This window comes from Tympanuchus pallidicinctus, unplaced genomic scaffold (genome assembly GCF_026119805.1).
Source record: "Tympanuchus pallidicinctus isolate F22 unplaced genomic scaffold, pur_lepc_1.0 scaffold3, whole genome shotgun sequence".
NCBI classification, from domain to species: domain Eukaryota; kingdom Metazoa; phylum Chordata; class Aves; order Galliformes; family Phasianidae; genus Tympanuchus; species Tympanuchus pallidicinctus.
In genome coordinates this window covers 85,752,102-85,771,535 of record NW_026294747.1, presented here as the reverse complement: position 1 = coordinate 85,771,535, position 19,434 = coordinate 85,752,102, and the positions used below count along the sequence as shown (strand labels likewise).

Sequence of the window (19,434 nt, the reverse complement as noted above, 5' to 3'; positions counted from 1 at the left end):
TTCCCCTGCAGCCTATTAAAAAGTTCGCCTTGTAATTGCTCTTAGGGTTTGGGGAATAACTTAACTTTGTACTGATATTTTCTGAAAGCCTCTTTCCTGCTTTCTCTAGCCAGGTGGGTGGGCTTTTTATTTTTTTTATAAGCAGAATGTATTTGCAGCTTCAATTTTCAACCTACATGGTCCTCTTAAATGAGAAGCCAAGTGGCTACAAATATCCAAATTATCTCAGTGGTGCCTTAGGTACTGCCAGAATCAGAAAGCTGCAGGGGTACCCTCAGTAACTGATGAATATTTCAGAAATTGTAACTGCACAGACAAGCAAATGAGGGATATTTTGTGTGGAAAATGGGGATTTATAACATTGAAACAGTTATTAAGCTATACAGATACAGCCTCTAATATTGTGCCCTCTCTGCCACCGTGGTTAGGAGCCCTCCACCTTCAAGAAAGCTGCATCCATTGCAGTCATGTAGGATCCTGGGTTAGCTACCTATAAATAGCTAAGCTAGCAAAAATTTTCCGGAGTCCTCACAGACTCTGAGACACAGACGCAGTGCTTTTTAAAAACCATGTTTCAGTTAAAGAATGGCTTTTATTTGCAGTTCTGGAGAAGGTTCTGACAGAATTTCTTGCCTGAGAAGAGGCAGGAACGTCATATTTAGGAGTCAAATAAGCTGTGCTTTAAAGAAGTAGCATATATCTACCATATCATTATAATCTGACTGATCACTTTTCCCCATGTACAAGTGTTCTAATGTAAATCTATTCTATGGATAGTGATGCAACGTTTGCCACAACTTTGATGTGTGGTAGGTACAACAAATCTCTGTTCTCTGATTCAGCCTTCTTTTAGGTCTCACATGTTATTCTCAAAGGCTTTATATTCATGTCAGATCATAATAAAGATAGGGAATAATTATGGTTGATACATAGAATTAACACTATCTAGAGATGAGCAATTCAATTAATTTAAATTTATTTTCATGAAGACTTGTTTCTTATCTTTTAGTCCTTAATCTAGACTGCTTTGTGGTTTGATTAAAAAAAAAAAAAGTTATTATTGCAAATGGGACTTGTTAACATGGGTGCATTACTGCAGACTTTAAGGTCTAGAATTACCCAGTATCAGTTGTAGGAAAATGTGTGTTTATTTTCCATCTTGAAACTGTACAGTATTAAGCAGGAATTAATTCCTGTTTTCAATACAGTTCATCTTCACTTTTTCCTATTTCAATTTCAGAAACAATATTTTTTTTCTTCTCACACTGTCATCTTAGAATGCCTAGATTTTGAGAGCAAAATTCTACGATTTTGGACTGTCTTTTATTCTTCAATTCTGTCATCACTCTCCACCTCCTGATGATGTTATACTATTACATAGCATTCTTGTAATGCAGTATTCAAGTAGATGGTTGATTGATATGCACACTGTTGTATGCTTTAGACTGGAAGAGAAAATAAGCAATTTGCTTCTTTTTGCAGAATGAGTTCTGTTGTTAAAGTGCATTTATAGTTGTGTATTTTCCAGTAAAGGTGACAGATTACTTCAGAGCTGGTATTTTCTTTTTGTTAAACAAGGTTCTCAAATAGATCCATCTTGCCCACGTATTCTATTCTTGCCAGTTGGCTTTGAAAGCTGGTGATTGGGCTCAACGTTCAGAACTAGCTTCCAAAAAATGAGGTCCCATGCTGTTTCTATCTATTGAGCTGGTAGGGGCTGGAAGGATCTGATCTGAAGCCAAGGCAAAGACTGAATTGATAGAATCATATCTAATAGGTTTGCCAAGTACTGCCCAGTTGGGAAGTTCCACTTTCTGGGGAAGATTACCAAGACAAGGGGTGGCAGAGCATCCATAGTGATACCAGCTATCCTCAGATTTCCTTTCCAGGTCTCCCATGTAGAAAAGGGCTATTTTTTATGTTAAGTGTATTTTCACACATTGCTTCCTGTTTCTCTCTTCTGCATGTTGCTTACCTATTTTCTCCTTAGTTACAAATATGTATGTAAAGAGGGAAAATCTTAATGCTTTTTACTGCAACATTTTGCTTGTTTTGACTGTACTTAATGTATCTCTGCAGAACCATCCATGCACACTCAGAATGCTTGCTTCTGTTTGACTCTCTTTGATCACACATACAGACACCCAAACATGCATGCGTGCTCTGACTCAGGTGAGCGGTTACTACTCAGTGGGACAAATTCTCTGTTTTCCATACTTTCTTTTTTTTACCTACATCATTAAGATTGTAAGTAATGTCATATCAAGATCATATATTTCTTTAAAAAATAAATTGCTTAGGGATACATTTCTTCTCTCTCCTGGCATCTTTTGTTTGTGACATCCTGGCAGCTCAAGTCTCTCATCTAAGTTCCTTGAAGTCTATCTCTTGTCTAAGTTCCTTTTTTTTACAAGCTTTTCTGAAATCACAATGATAATACACATCTGTGTGTCAGATATCCAGTTTGTCACCAACTTCTTCCAGTATAGGGCAGAGAGTGGGACCTAAATGAAATCCAGTTGACTGCAACTCAGCTAAGATCTGATAGTGGTGACTTTGATAGATCAGATGGTGGAGAACTTGGTGGAGTCTATGTAGATGTAATCTGCTCAGTTACTTTTGAAATAGCCTTGCTTGTCTTCGCAGCTTGTCTTTGTCAGAAACAAAAGGTTTTTTTTACCATTGTCTGGCCAAGAGATTGCATATGATGAAAGCAATTGCAGATCTTGCCTTGATCCGTGATTGCAGTCACTTGTCTTCAACCACTGAAGTCTTTTATATGTGCAGGCTTTCACTGAAAATCACCGGGTGCTGTTTAACGGGAAAGACTCAGTTACCACCCTTAACTGTCTTTCTCTCCTCTGACCTCTCCTCACCTGTCACTTCCTCAGTGTGGTGTTTTTATTTAAGTTCTTGTTCCTATGCTGGACTGAATGCTGCATTCAGCTGTAGCAGCAGAAACCTCCAGAGTATGAAGGAGTGGTCAGCTTTACCTGTTTCAGCTAATTCCTCCCATACATCCTGAAGATTACCAGTAACACTTTTCATCTTAGTATATAGTGGAAATAAATGGAGATAACACTTTGTTTTGGCATCCTTTTGTCTTTCGTCTGATGCCTAATAAATGTTTGTTGAAATTTGGAGTGTATCTATTTGCAAAAGTGTGTAGCTCAAATCAAAATCCTTTAGAAATAAAGACCCAATAAATAACCTCTGGAGTGCAGAATGCAGTTGTTTCATAGGTTAAATGCATATTTTTGAAACCTCCCTAGAAAGTATATATAAATTCTGACATTCCCACCTGGGAACCATGCAGGAAGTATTTAGTTTTTTAATTCATTGCACTGAATGTGCAAATACCTATACTGAATGCACAGTTTAAATAGTAAGTTACTATACGGAGTTAGGGAATTTCAGGTTTCAGATGAGACCACAATGTTGTGGTTGTCAATATTAGGAGACATTTAAATAAATAAATAAGAGCATCTAGGGTCGTTACTATTAGGTGAGAAATAACTAGCTTTTTACCCTCCTGGATGAACAGTTCCAGATTTTCTGTCTTTTTTTTTTTTTTCTTTATGAAAATGCTTACCTGTTGTACTTAGAACATAAATAATTTCTCTGAATCATCAGGTGAGTGCTGCTCAGTTATACTGAGCAAGGAAAATTGCAAAAACACGTATTAGGGTCCCTGTCCTTAAGTGTATTTCAGTTTGCATTTTGATAGCAGTTTAGAAATGTTATCGCCTGTTTTGTCACAGACATAATTCACATCTTTCTTCAGGCACTGTAAACAAGAGAAATGGTTTAATGGCTCCATAAAAGGCACTCTGTGCTGATAGCTGAGATTAGACCTTTTAGTAATGGATTTTTGTGTGCTGGGGGAAGGGGAAGGCTTGGCAGAAGTAAATGTACTGGAAAAGAATCTCTGAGAGACTGATGTATCTGGAGTGCCTGCTGCATTTCTGCGTGTGTTGGGAGGAGGATTTAAAGTGTGACAGTATAGGCTTTATCAGTACAAGGGCCTGCTCTTCTTGTTTTTTGAATTTTACTGAGTATTAACTCGAGTTACCCTGGTTAGTTCGGCACCTGGAGTTGTGGTGGTATTAACTCAGAAATTTTTCCACATCTTCTCTCTTTTTGTCTTGCTGTTATAAAAAACCGCTCTATTCAAACCTGTTCATGAAATTTCTCTGTATTTACGTTGCATATTAACAGTTTTGTCTCAGTCAATCATAAAAATGAATCAGTTTATTTGCAAAGTTGGGTTTAGAGAGTGGTGTGAGGCCATAAATTTGAAAAGCAAATCAAAAACGCACAGCAGAAATGTTCAAGGCATTATGACTTCCAGTGACATCTTTGTTGCATCCTTTTCTCTGCAGCTATGCAAAGTTCTCAAACTTAATGCAGATGAATGTAGTATTACTTTCAGGGTCATCGAATTTAACTAAGAACCAATTTTGCTGTTGATTTTATATAATAAATTATCCTGGAAGTGTTGATAATAAGATATTTTTATCTTTTTTTGGTCTGTGGAATCAAGACCTGCTGTTTACCAGCATCATAGAATACCAGTATTATTTAATGCCTTTTAAAAATATGTTTAAATCAGTTCTTCACAAAGCAAAATCCAATTTTATATTGCATTCTAATAGGAACTTGAAGTTGGAAAATTTTAAAATATCTTTTTTTTTTTTTTTTTACTCAAAGGAAAAATGTCTTGCAATTTCATCTGAAATATGTATTGTTTCTTCATCTTGAATAATCATTTTTTGAATAGAAAAGATTATGAAATCTTGGCTTTAATATTTGATGTATTGCATTTCTTAGGCTTACTCAAAAGAAGAGCTCAGTTCTGTCTATAAAGAGATGGTACAGTTGCTGTTTGCTAGCCTAGGAAGCATGCAAAGTCTCCTCTAAGACAAACAGATTCCTTCTTTTAATTTCAGAGTTGTTAATAATAGTATTCTCCTTGTAGGTTTTAAACTGGGTGTTATGAGCAAAGTGTTTGTTACTTGTCAGCAGCAATCCCCAGTCAAAGGCACTTGAAAACAAGGGCTATCTGCATGTTCTGTGCGAGTTCGTTACATGGTGACACTGTCACTGTTTTGTGTAAAACCTAAGTACGTAAAAAACATCTAAAAAACTCAGCTAATATAAGACTATACGTTCTGTATTAGATATAACATGCAAGCTCTCCAAATATGCAGATCTAGATAGATAAACCTATACACGGTTAATATGCTATATGTATTATAACATGATCAGTTGGCTACAGATGGTAGCAGTCCTGCTTGCCTTATGTCTGCACATTGGCTTCAGAGACAGGGTCTGTGCTTTGAGCCTGTTATGGTCCTGACACACCTGACTTTCCAGTGCTTGAGATGAGGTGTTGAAGCTGGCCATCTAAATACCGGTTGTAAGGTTCTTTGCTTATCAAGTTGAGAAGTAGTTATCTGTAAGTAATCACTTGGGATGAAATCCTGGCCCTTGGTCACTTCTTAGAAAGGTTGTTTTAAAGTAGAGTACCTGTTAACTGTAATAGGGCTGAGACTGTGTTCTGGGATTAAACAAAATGAATTTACCATCAAGAATGAAGTAGTGAGGAGCTGTTTGTTTGAAATGGCAATTTTTTAATTTGGATGTGTTGGTAGCTGGGTGTGCTGTGCTAAAATTAGCAACCTTGCTCTTATCAGAAGAAAACTGATAGAAAAACGTCATATGAAATACAGTTTAGCAAAGCCGTGTACGTTTAAAAACTGTTTTAATCGGCAGTCTGTGAAATGAGTGCCGTACTAAAATGAAGAGCAGTGGATGAAGGTGGCAGTGATGATGTGAGGACCTGTTTTGAATGCTTGAAATTTTACTATTGGAATAAGTCTGTCATCTTCAGCCACACTTCAGATGTGGTTTTAAAGGTCAAGAGGCATTTGAGAATGCCCTCCCAAAGCGAACCAAGTGTTTTTCCTTTCTTCCTCTAAAAGTGTACACTTAAAAGTTACAGATAAAGCTTAGCATGGTGACTGTGTCAGGAGACTGCCTGAAGAAGGCTTTAAATTTTACAGCTACATTATCTTTCTGGCCATAGTTAAGATAAAGATCTAATATAAAATCACTTTGAACTGTAATGATTTCCTTAAATAAAATGAAGGCGTTCACCTACTTGATTTGATACACTTTACCCTGGCTTATAAAGCTGGGAGGAAGGTGAGGTAAACTTTAATTAAAACTACAGCATAGATGCCTCCTAGCACCGTGCCCTGTACCTTGCTAGGACTGTACAGTAAGCAAAATAAAAATGTACCTCGCAGCCGAGGCAGCAGGCTGGAGCCGTGTTCAGTGAAAGTAATTTAATTAGTGTTGATCATGACTCCAGATGATGGTGATTTGATAAGGAATAATTTAGTACTTAACAGCCTTTTACATGCACCAACTCCATGTGGGAAGGTAAAGCAAATTGCACAAAATGAATGTGCTGCTTTCACTTGTGCCTGTGCCAGTGAGCTGGAAAACTGCCTGTTAGCAGACGTTCAGGCTCTCAGCGCTGTGATGAAATACCCAGCCAGTTCTCCGTGCAGGGCTGTGGTGTGGGAGTCTCTGTACTCCCGTTATTTAAAAATAAATAAGGGAAGTAATTTTTCATAACAGATTAACTTTGAGGAAGTAGCAATGTTAAAATAAAAAAAAATAAAAATAAAAAGTTGAGCAGCGTGTGGCCTTGGTGCAAACATGTGATACTGGCTTTAGAGAAGAGTCTTGTTAGGGTTGTGGTTTAATTCTGTGATCCAAGTTGGGGAGCTTGCCGACCTCTGTGTCAGAGTCATCATTCTGGAGATAGAGCTTCCATCCCACACTGAAACATGCAGCACTCCAGTGCTGTCTGACCAAGGCACGTGAGGATAGCCAGCAGTGAAAGTTCACTCATGAAAACCTGAAGCAAACAGCTGGGGGTCAGCCTGATTTCTGATAAGAGTGGAAAGCTGACCATGGGCTGCAGGTTGCTTTATTATTAAATTTCAAAACCTTTATTCAGTGTTTTGTTTTACTGCGGGTTCATGTAATTTTATTCAGAAAGATTTCTTACTGTGATATTCACTACTTTTTACCTCTGTAAGTTACTGTGCTGTGTTTCTGTGCTTGCGTTACTCTCTTCTTTTACTGCACAGTCTTTCCATGAGGAATGACTGCTGTTCACCAAATATGATAACTGAGTAGAGGTCTTAGAGACAATTCTTGTGAGTTTTGTGAATATATGTGTGAAAATAATAAGGCAACATCTTTCACACTGTCTCAGCTTAGAGCTAATATTATGAGCTGTCATATTAGCAGGTAGAAGAGAACTTGTTTGGGAAAGAGTTCTTTGAATGTTGCCCAGTTGCAGGAAGACCAGTGGTGAGAATCAGAAATCAATGTCTAACACACTTGTAAATCAGGTTTTATTGGTACTGTTGTTTACTTGTAGTGTTTCATTTACCAGTCAAATATGTCCATGTTTGTGCCCATGCAGTGGTAAAAAATAGTCTGTAACCAATTGTCTTTCCTAAGGTTAGGTATAGGGGAAGGGACAAAATACCACCTAACAGTACATAAGAGGAACTTAATTTTGCAGTGAAGATTCTCTAATGGGATGCTGCATGTAAGTGGCTTCCTCCAGAGATACAAATGCTTTTGTCAGGCTGCAGTGCGATGTCTGAACTATGGTGTTTCAGTGACAAAACCACCACAAATCAGTCATAAGAGTTCCTCTCCAAACTCTAGACTGCTTAGAGTCCAAAAATTGATTTGAAATCTCATTTTATTTAAAATTTGAAGGGCATGTTTTCACACTGTTAAATATCTGTCGTTAGTCCTTTGTCCTTCTAGCCACTTAATTTAGATTTGCCTGTGTTAGGTGACCTTTGAATTTTCTTCTGCTTTAATTTTAGTTAATGTTGGCTATGAATAAGGAAAGTTGGTTGGCTTAAACTAATCTGCTGGTTAACCTTATCTTTACCTTTGTCCTTTTCCTTAATCCAAACCAACTTGTGCTTCTCTTTGATGATGCATTTCTGTCATATCCCTCTCTTCTTTTTGCTATATATAAAAAAGCATAATTTTTTCTCCATTTCTTTCTATATCCCATTTCATGTTGAATTTGGTGAGGCGAGAATTTCGAGAAAAATTACTGAAGGCATTTCTTGTGTATTTTTTCAGCTATTGCTTATAACTAAAGAAATATAATCACCCAGTTTCTTAAGGTTCACTACAAATTTGCATGTATTCTGTGGGACAAAAAGATAATGGATCATATACTTTAGGCTATTATATGATAAATGTATTTTTGAAAAATTGATGTGGCACTCATTGAAGTGAACTGCTATTGCATTTATAGATAAAAGCTATCTCACAAATATTACTTAGAAACATTTGGTTCCTGGGAAGTATTTTGCCTCTGACAACATTTACAGTAGCTAAGCCAAATATATGTGGGCTGTTATTTTCCTACTAATGAGATGGGATCCTGGCCATCATTCTATTAAACAATAAAAGTGGTAATAGTCAATGCAAAGGATCTCTGGTGTGTATTTTTCAGTTGATACCCAAAGAAATGCTTGAAATGTTTATTTCCTATATTGTTTTTAGTATTGCAATGGTTTAATTAATCATGTGTTTAATTAACAGTGTCTAGTTTACTTGAGAAAGCTCATTGTTAATATTGTACTTGGTTTTTAATTACATTTTCTTTCTCTTTCCAGTGGCTTTTCATGGTCTCCCTGTGAAAATCAAGAAGGAACCCCATAGCCCATGTTCAGAACTTGGCTCTGCTTGCAGTCAAGAGCAACCATTTAAGTTCAGTTATGGGGAAAAGTGCCTGTACAATGTCAGGTAAAAGAATCAAGAGTATGTCTACAGTGAGAACTGCTGGTTTAAATGAGGACTGACTAAAGAGTAATAAAGCCATAATAGAGATCTTATAAAAGTTACCTCTTCAGCAGAAAGCAGACTGATGAGATAATGCTCTTAGCTGATGAACACCGATGGTGTTGTTTACAGTTGTATGAAACACATAACTGTTTTAAAGCATTGTTTTTCATCAAAATGCATATTCTCCATTCTTTCTCCATGGGAGATAGCCAGAATTTTAAAACCTATGGTGCAAGCATGAAATGGAAGGAGTGTCTGGTTTTCTGTGAGTTGTGTTGAAAATACTTTCAAGATGCACTACACACATTAGGAAAGAGAGTAAACTCTGTAACAAACTGGCAGATCTGAACAGCACCTTAGATATTTGACATGTTTTGAAATGACATATGCCTACATTCAAGGATGACTGCAATTTGAAATAGTATTTCATTAGAATCTGCATCTTTGCTATCTTTTCAAAAGAAAATTGTCAGTTTTTATAAGGGTAAACAGTAAAAGCTTTAATTATTCTGAGGGGCTTGATATGACTGCATTCTTTATTGATTTTCTTTTGGCTTGCACTTACATGTCACTCCTACCTTCAGTGTCAACAGCAAAGGGTTTCTTATTGACAATTCAGTCTATTTATATCTTTAAATTTGCTGGTGAGTTCTTGTTCACATTAATGTACTAACAAAACTAAGAGCACTTAAATCATTTGCATTAACTTTTTTTATGTGGAAGAAAAGAAAAAAACAGACTGGCACCTTTACCAGTCAGACAGGATTGGTTTTGATTACAAAAATCAAACGTGTGTTAATGGATCTAATGGATGCTAGGGGACCTGACATAGGAAAGTGTGCAAGTTCATGCTTACTGTCTGCTTCACATCTGTGTTTTTACTGTTTGGAAACAGGAATGATCAAAGTGTGCTGATGCCATTTTCTCATTTGGGACACCTTTGTATTTGCAGGACTTGAACGTTATTTTTGAGAGAGAGGGAAAAAAAAAACTGTCAGGGGAGGCTGCTGACATCCTATGTGGGTAGCAAAGCCAGCATAGCATTGTTTTTCTGGGTCAGATCCCTTCCCTCTAGCTGCATTCATTGTTTTACTGTCTCACTTTGTGATTTGTACAAGTTATAAAAAGAGTTTTGACAGGCACTGCCAGCTCTTCATGCCCTAGTCCAGGTGCTTTTACATCTGTGTATATTGTGTATCCCTTGTTAGAATGTCACTGTAAGACTGAATCCTTTAAAAATACATTTCTAGGTTCCAGAGAAGAAAATGCTATGTTGAGCCACTTACCTCCAAAGTGATTTTTTTTCTGTGCTCTTTTCAGTGTAGAGAGTTTCTCTTCCCTAAACTGCTTAATAAAGTATCTGTAATAGAAAACCTGTATGTGATGCTTTTTCTCTCTCTTAATGTGCTTCATGTGTTTGCTGAGAAAAAAACCTGACCATCTTTCCTCTTGCTTTACTGATAGTGCCTATGATCAGAAGCCACAAGTGGGAATGAGGCCCTCCAACCCACCAACGCCATCCAGCACTCCTGTGTCACCATTGCACCATGCCTCCCCAAACTCAGCTCAGACTCCTAAACCTGACCGGGTTTTCCCTGCTCATCTCCCTCCTTCCCAATCCATTCAAGACAACAGCTTCCCTATGGACCACAGGTAAAATGCAAAACACATACAGGACCTGTCAAGAAGGCATTTCAGTGATGGCTGCACGTCTCTAATAAAGGGCAGCACTGACTTCAAGCCAGCAAAGTTCAGAATGTCAGAAATATGTGTGTTGTGTAAAAAAGTGGCATTCTGCTTGATGGACTTCAGTAGAAGTCGATCTTGGCACTGACAGAGTTTTAATAAGCTGGTTCTACTGCCTTGTGAAGGCAATTCACTTGAGGCTAGTAAGCCCCATGAGGTGATGAAGTCACTAGCAGACATGATCCTGGCTATAAGTATCTTGCATCCTCCTAAGAAATGTACCTACAAAGAGATAAGTGGCTGTATTACGATGTTAGTGCTTGAGAATATTCTTTGGAAGGGAGGATCATTTTTCCAACTGCTTTTGAAATATAGCATTTCAAACAAACTAAGATGCCAACATAAACTGCGCTTAAATAACATTAGTCTGAGTAAAAGCCACAAGAGTTGGAGTCTAGAATTAAAGCTTAAACTGTCCTTAAGTCACCCTGTTTTGTTTTGATGTTAGAAATCCCTAGACAACTGACTGTCTTTCTTAGCTCTGTTTTGCAACAAATATGCTCAGTGAATTTCCCTTATTTTTTGAGACCAGACACTTGTTTGTGGAATTCTATTCATTCTAACCATTGTAACAAGAACCTGTGTTTGCTGAATTGTGCAGTTTCTCAGAGCATTTTGCTTTTCAGCTATATATAGATATATAAGTTCAGCAACTTGTCTTAGTGCTTACAGTTTAACAAATTGTTAATGAATTGTTAAACTGTACCTGAAAAGAAAATCACAGATTTTGGGAGCATGCTTCTGCTCTAATAAGGGCTATTATCTCCAGGGATTTGTGCAGATCACTTCTGAAGGAGGTTGCTATGGTTTATATTGCTATTTTGTGCCCTACTAGGATAGTATTAAATATCACCAAGATTCCGATGAGCATGTCTAGCTCATTGGAGCTAGACATTGTCTAGCTCATTGAAGGAGCACTGAATTGGGCCCTTCAAATGCACTGTGTATTTCCTCCCCCCCCCCCCACCCTTGCACTGCTGTTTAACCAAGTTGACCCTTGGTGAAGCCAGGCTGCAATTCTGACTGCAAGAGTGTAGTTAAATGTGTTTCTCTGTACACACACAAGTCATTGTGTATTGTCATAAGACTAAAATCCCCCAAAGACAAGTGGATTTTGTGTAAGAGAGTATTTTACAGTTGTTTTTTTTTTTAAAATTATTATTTAATTATTATTTTAGAGCCATTTGTGAAGAGAATACTGAAACTCCATGTCAGCCTGAATTTGAATGATTATGGAGATTTATCTTTCTGTAACTGTAATAATTACTCTATGTAAGCTTTGTAAGCTTTATGGGTTCCTTACACTTTTTTTTTTCCTGTGTCTTTGAAGTTCATTTTCTTTGGGAAATTTTGCACTTGTGCTTCCCTTCGTGATGTGATAAAATATCACATTTTTGTGAATATCAAATTACCTGGGGTAAAAATCTCCTTTTTCAACCTTTACAAAGAAAAGTACAATTGTAGTGGAAGATGTTTTTCCCCCATTTTCTTCTTTACTTTGAATCTTCTCATTTGATGCTGTCTGAAACAAATGTACACTTCATATTTTTGTGCAATTCAAATCTTCCTGATTTACAAGATGGTAGCTGTAATGAGTGCATTCAGAAAATGTCATTTAAACAAATGGTCTACCTATATACATTTGTATATAGATCTGTAACTCCAAGTATATTGGAGTTACTCCAACGTGCATTGGTGGTATAAGATAGAATCAGTATCTAGAAGATACAGCCCATACATCTTCATACTGGGCATGAATATATGAGAGATAAGTGGTCCTAACAAGTACCAACAGGAATCAAATCCACTTGTGTAAACAAATGACTTGATTCCATACAAAGCTTCCAGTACAACAAGTATTATTAACTTCCTTTGAGGCTTTGTGAGTGAGTCTGTTTCTTATTTTAACTTCAAGTTGCAATTTTCTGATTCACTCCTTGACAGTTCTTAATGATAATTTCTGCTTCTTTTTTTGGCTAATGAAAAAAGGAAAAGAGGGAAATGAATACATTGCCAGTCAGCCTGTTTCATAATACATTTGAGTTTCTAAGTTTATTTTCTGCAGGTGTAGGTGGAATTGCAGAAACCAACGGTACAGTGTAATATTCTTTGTACTGCAGAATAGAATATTTACAGCAACATTAAAAAATTAATTTTATCTCTAGTTCTACATTGTAATCGTTTCTATCCCTGTAGCTCCTACAGTATTTGTAATTAAGCTATGATGGTAAATATTTCTCGGGCTAAGTTTGCAGGAGAATTTTGACAGATGTTAGGGTTTCAATTATTTCAAAAACATGTACTGCATATAAGATGATTTTCAAGGACTGTGTTACTTATGCAATCAAAACCCTGCATTCTTCTTCACTTGCTCCGTTTTGTCCAAGACAATGTCTGCTTTTGCTGGCATGAGCCAAACTCAGTTCCACTGTGGAGTACAAGAAGCTGAAGAATGACTAGTTCTTCATTTTTGGTGCGACAATGCTAGACTTGCAGAGAAAGGCGCTTTTTAAAAGAGAGGAATAGTGAGTGGTTAGTTGGGGTAGTAAGCACTTTGTTGCAAGAACATTGTTGCACCTGCTGTGGATTAGAAAAGGCACAGTTCTGGCGGTGATAGTTACCCCCAGTCTGGTAATCTGTAGATCGCACAAGACTGTGGGGTTTGTCAGAGCAGGGTGGGAAAATAGCATCCTTGTATTCTGTAGGCTTCTGAACCTGCAGATGTCCAAGTAATTACATTCAAAACTTCTAGTTTTATGAAGAGAGAAACAAATGCAAGTTCATGAGTAGTGATGCATGGAAATGAGGTTGATTTATAACTGAATGCTCAGATTTTATGTGTACTGAATAACATTTTGGAGTAGTGAATGGCAACATGGCCTGTGTGGACTTCTTCCTTCATGTAGAAATAATCATGGGAAGAAGTTGGTGCAGGATGGAAATTCTTATGCTTTATTTCTCTTAGCAAAAGTCTGTACCCTATCCTTTTTCTGGAGTGCTTAAATTCCCTTCTGAAGTGCAGTGCCACCTTTGCAGGTAGACCTTTGTCCCCAAGGGAACAGAACTGTATACTTTTACTCGGGCATGATTCCAGGAATTGAGACAGGCAATATTCTTTACTTACAATGATTGTGTTTGTTGTAGTGGTCAGAATGGTTTCTATGTAACAGAACTGCAAGAGTAAATTAGAGTACAAGCAATATGCTATTCATGCTCATGAAAGAACAGAGAAATCCATGTTACTGTTGTAGTATAACAGTCTTTTTGCTGTTTGGACTCCTCTGTTGAGAGACGTTGAAGGCAAGGAATATGGTGGTGGGGGCAGGTATTAGAGTTGGTATTAGTAGGTGGGGGGTTTATTTCTTTGTTTCTTGCTGTTCTGCAGCACTGCCATGATCATAATCCTGGTGGGGAGTGTTTAGCATTATCATAAACAAAATGTTTGCTACTGAGAAAGTGATAAAGCCATTCCCTCCTGCTAACCATAATCCGTGAAGATCTTTGTGAAATGGAATGTAGCTTAAGTCCTTTACACGACCTCTCTAACTTGTGTCCTAGATTTCGCCGCCAGCTCTCTGAACCTTGCAATTCTTTTCCACCTTTGCCTGCAATGCCAAGGGAAGGACGTCCAATATATCAGCGGCAGATGTCTGAGCCTAACATCCCCTTCCCACCTCAAGGTTTTAAGCAGGAGTATCACGATCCAGTTTATGAACACAACACTATGGTTGGCAGTGCAGCCAGTCAAAATTTCCCCCCTCCTCTGATGATTAAACAGGAACCTAGAGATTTTGCATATGATTCAGGTAGGTGAGACTCTCTTTATTTTTGCATAGTAAAGTAATAAATGAGTCCAAGGTAGTGCTATTGATGTTTTGATCATATTAATTGAAACTTGCTCTTTTGACTTTAAATGTCTCAAAGTAATTTAGGTCCAGTGAGCCTTACAAAATTATAAGACTGCCACATATAGCACCATGTTCTTGTGCCACTGTTTCCTTGTCTTGGTCTGCAGAGGATTTCACTTCCCAGAACTCTCTGTCCAGACAATGTACATATTAAAGAAGCCAGAGAAGAAAAAACTGTGGGTGTAGAACTGGGCTTTGCTTAAACAGGATCTTGCTCTGTACTGTCTCATCTCTGACCTCTAAATTTGTGCGTTCCATTTTACGAGCTCTTTTATTTGCCTGCCAGAAGCAGAGGACTCTTTCTCCTCTTGCTTGCACTACCTTAAATCAGAAGTAACTCCACTGAGGTGGGGTTTATACAGCTATAAAACCAATGAGGGAGAAGAATCAGGCAAATTGGTGTCAGCTTCTCAGTTTGTGCATACTCCTGTGTTTTGTAGAGGTAGATAATCTGTGATACCAGATTGCTGATGTAGAGAATACACTATTGCTATTAATAATGTTTATTATTATTGTGCTTTTAGGGCAACCGAAATGGAGCCTTACTGCTCTACAGATAGCATGAAATAGAGGAGATGGTGGCCCATTTTGAGTAGCTTCTGGTCAGAAAAGATAAAAATGTGAATCAAAGGAATATTATTATTAATGTTAGATTCTTTTGCCACAATTTAAATATTTATAGTGTATTTAGGAAAGGAGAAAGAAAAGGAAGGAAAAATAAAGGCTAGTGTTGAGTTCCAGGTAAAGAGTAGAGGGAAGCTGTAGGGTAGCATGGAGGTTATGCTTAGATTAGAACAGCATGGAGCAGAATGGATGAGGTAAATGGGGTAAGCATCAACTTGGTAAGTACCGTGGTGTGAAAATGCAATCAAAACACATATTTCAGCTCCTTGATCACTGTCTTTATCTTTCTTCATGTATGCTAAACTGTTGAAGGGGGGGAACTTCAACAAATCCTTATGGTGCTCCTAGGGCAAGGCATGTTGCTTTTACCAGGCATTCTGTGTTGGAGCAGGGAGAATGGATGACCCTTCATTGACTTTTGTCTAACTCTCTTCTGGTTAACTCCTGTGCTTTCCTCCTGATTTGATCTCTGGCTAGATGCTTTTGCAGTTTTGTTTCCAGCAGCTGCATGGCTGCTGAGTTGTGGTCTCCTTTGAAAGTTTAATCCGTGACAAACTGTCTTGCAAATTGATAAAGTAGAAAATTTGTTTTTATTGTTTTTTTTTCCTATGCTATCTTAACATTACCTATTTAATAGAATATTTAGTGGCGACATTGGTGTAATGTGCCTGTTTTAGGATTGATCTCCATGTTCAAACAGGTGATTTTGGAAAGTAGAGCTGCTTTTGCCTTTCTTATTCTTCACAAACAAAAAAACAATCCTTAGATAAATTTGCATGAGGCATATACAAAAAGGGACTAAGAACTTCTGAACAGAAGTATGACAATATGAAAATAGGTTTAGATTGTATGACTGAGATCTTGAACTAAACCTGTTCACTGACGAAGGTTCTGAGATAATGTGGTTCTGGCAGTCTTCTATCTTTAGTCACAGAGAAGAGCAGGGGAGAGACTGTCTGCAAAGTTAATGTGGCTGGGGATAATAAATAGGGGACTGCAGCTTCAGGCACTGCCAGTCCCCTGCAACCTTCACAAGCACCGTTATTCATCCTTCTAAATTAAAGGGTGAAAAAAGGCCCTTTTGTAAGCAGGCTTCATATTTGACTGGGAAGTGGGATTGCCTTATTGCATGCTATTACTTTGAGCCTGGGTTGTCTGCTAGCATCTGCCTTTCCTTGGAACATTCTTTATGGCAAAAAAGCAATTTTGGTTCTGAAAAGATGTGCATAGTTGTGTCCAATCCTATCATACTTTTTTTTTTTTTTTTTTTTTTTGGTGCCAAGAAGAACATTTCACTTTTTAGTAATGACATTTAAGCAAAATTGTTGTTTCTTTTGCGGATGAATAATTAGTTTTTAAAAATGTAATAGCTGTGTAACCAGTGGTCATGAAAAATTAATCTGTTGGTATCAGGAAGTACTTTTATTGGCCTCAGAATCACTGCATTTAAGTTGACACATCTGTACACTCCATAAATTGCAGTCAACAACTGTGGTCTGTTGATATTTTGTCTTGTTACCATCTGTTCTCTAGAAGCCATCATTTTCCATCCTTGCTAAAAGTACATTAAATAAGCCCTTAGGAAACATAATGTATTTGTCACTGAATCATTGATTTCATTTTTTTGCCTATGGATGTTCAGGGAAGGAGGAATACCAGAGAGTGAAAAGTCTTTTTTTTTTTTTTTTTTTTTTGCATGCTATTTTATCACAGCTCGGATAAGAATATAGAAACATATTTAAAAAGTTCATTGTAATACACTAAGATGTTCCTTTTGGGATGTTTTTGAAAGGGCCTCATAAAAGTTCATTGCTTTTGTGCACTATACTTTTATACTTTGTGGGAGGCTGGTAAATGAAAAGCATTATTATGGAATGATTATAACTCTATTAAAACATGACATTAATTATGACATGGGAAATGGCAGATCAATTAGTTGTAATTGTAATTGCAGGTATGCAGTTTCTACTGCAGAATGTTTGAGATAATGGAAAAAGAAAAATGTCAACAAAGTAGAAGTCTTCCTTATCTATCCACACTTCTAGAAGTCAGAGTGCATCATACACATTCAGTCAGGCATTTTCTGCTACTAATTTTTTTTTTTTTTTTTAGCTGTTTGTCACACATGTTAGTTCTTGATTCTGTACTTAGTAAAGAACTTGTAGGATTTGGGGATTTTATGTCATTAATGTTTGTTTACAAGAATTAATGTTCATTCTGGTACTGTTAGCACTACTACAATTCAGTTCGTGTATTCAGTTATTTAACTGAAAAGGCCAAACTTGAGCTGCTCCATCTATTCTGAGCTTTATTTTGAAGCAGGACCCTTGCAGGTTTAATCCTTCCTATTTTAATTAGTGCATTTCCAAATATACTGTGTTATTACACCATCCATATAGATTAATGTTAAAAATGTTTTGCAATGAAATCTGAAATTGCAGGTTAAATTCTCGCATTATGTTTTACCTGATTGAATTAGTTATTTTGTTTGGAATGTTCTTTTCTGCCTATGTCTTTGACTTGGAAATTTGTCACCTGTAGTGTTAGCCAGAGATAAGTGGAGGAGTTACTGCTTCCATATAGTTATTACTGATTGCTAAAAAGTATCTGTTGATAGAGGGGCGTGCTAGAGGCATTGATAGGGCTATTCTTGCATCTCAGGGTAGTCTCACAATTAATACATCAGAAATGACTCTTGAAAATTAGGATTCTAACCCTGTTGCTTTGAAAGTTTTCTTCTGAGTTGCGTTACTTACATAAAGAACTGTCAAGACACAATTACGAGGCCACAATTTGTGAGGCCTCAGGAGAGATGGATACCTTTGGCATTCAAGAATGGGTAAGAGAGATGAAGAAGAGATGGAGACTGAGACACACTGGTTATACACCTACTTATTTTGGGTGCCCAGCTATGACTGGAAAATTCTTAAAGAACATTATATATTACATTACGCTCAAGGCTTAGCTTCAAGTGATTTCCTTTGAATTTCTGGGTGAAGAAGTACAGGAACATCAGACAAAGCATCACAAAAGTAAGGCAACAACTACTTTGGCAAACTTTGGTGCTGGAATAGCCTTCGTTAGGTCCTAAAATCGGCCATTCCACTGTAATAATCTTAAGGTCATCTTTTCCTTTCTTGAAACGTTCTACCTCATTAATGGCAGAACTTCTAGCCTCTAACAAATGAAGCAGAGGCTGCACCTGCAATCTGTTCACTGCACTGCTCTTCCTCCCCCCAAAAATCTTGATTTGCTCAGTCAAGAGGCAAGAGTCCTGAGTCAAAAGGCTATATTCATTAGCAACAAAGCAGTTGCATCAAAGTTGCCCAGGAAGTTGTAATTATGACACTTCTTAACCACTAAAGTTTCCTCATATAGGTGCAGGATGTTGTTAGCATTCTACCATCCATGTTTTAAATACATATTTACCTAATGACTGGGAACAGAATAAAAAGCAAGAGTCCTTTCTAATACCTGATGTGGTGCTCTTTGAAAAGCAAATAAATGCAAATTAACGTGGAAAAAAAAAAGATCCCTAGTAGCACAGTCTTCCCTAGAGATCAGCTGACATCTCTTGAAATGTAGGAGTTGCAAGAACAGAATTAGAGAATGTGTTGATTTAAAATTTCAAGGCAAAAATAGATTTTAAATGTGTTTCTTGGAAGTATATCTGTTCGCAGATTTTTTCTTTACAACAGCTGGATATTATATTGTACATCTTGGAGATACACTTAGACATTTGGAGATTCTAGTATGAAGGAAAAAAAATCTTAGTTGGCAGTCAGAATTGTTGCAGATTTGCAGGATATTCTCTAGTGCCTTGACCAGTGCAGCATTTAAAATGACAACTCACAGTGCTTCTACTATTGGCTTTAATTATATTGGCTAATTTTTGTACAGTGCTTTGAAAATGTAAAGCACTGTGTGAGTGCTAAGTATTATTACTACAATTATTCTCTTGGGAGATTATTTCACAGACTAATAGACTTCACAGTTAAGAAATATTTCTTGATAGTAAGCCTAAATTTTCTCTTTGATCAGTCTCATTCCACTGCTCATAGCTGCAACTCTTTGGCTCATCCTAAACAATTTCTTGGTATTAATGTACCACCTCTAAATCTCTGTAGACAGTTTGCATGCATACTGTTAGCCTGTCTGTGTAACTCATTGAGATCTTGCTGCATAAATCCTCTAGCTGCTTAATCTTTCCCTGAAACATGGAAATTCTCTCCAGGTTTTCATTTTCTTTACT

At 37.2% G+C, this 19,434-nt stretch overlaps 1 protein-coding gene across 5 annotated transcripts in view; it reads left to right on the top strand.

Moving 5' to 3' along the window:
* The window catches only part of ETV1 (ETS variant transcription factor 1), a 65,315-nt gene that overhangs the window by 24,503 nt on the left and 21,378 nt on the right, over positions 1-19,434 (top strand). For 4 of the 5 annotated variants that reach the window (XM_052695395.1, XM_052695397.1, XM_052695396.1 and 1 more), the window contains 3 exons: positions 8,736-8,865; positions 10,369-10,557; positions 14,209-14,456. In XM_052695395.1, the coding sequence (XP_052551355.1) occupies positions 8,736-8,865; positions 10,369-10,557; positions 14,209-14,456 (567 nt within the window). Of the gene's footprint in view, positions 1-8,735; positions 8,866-10,368; positions 10,558-14,208; positions 14,457-14,947; positions 15,401-19,434 lie in introns of those variants that run through there. The other variant, XM_052695399.1, reaches the window with a different exon arrangement.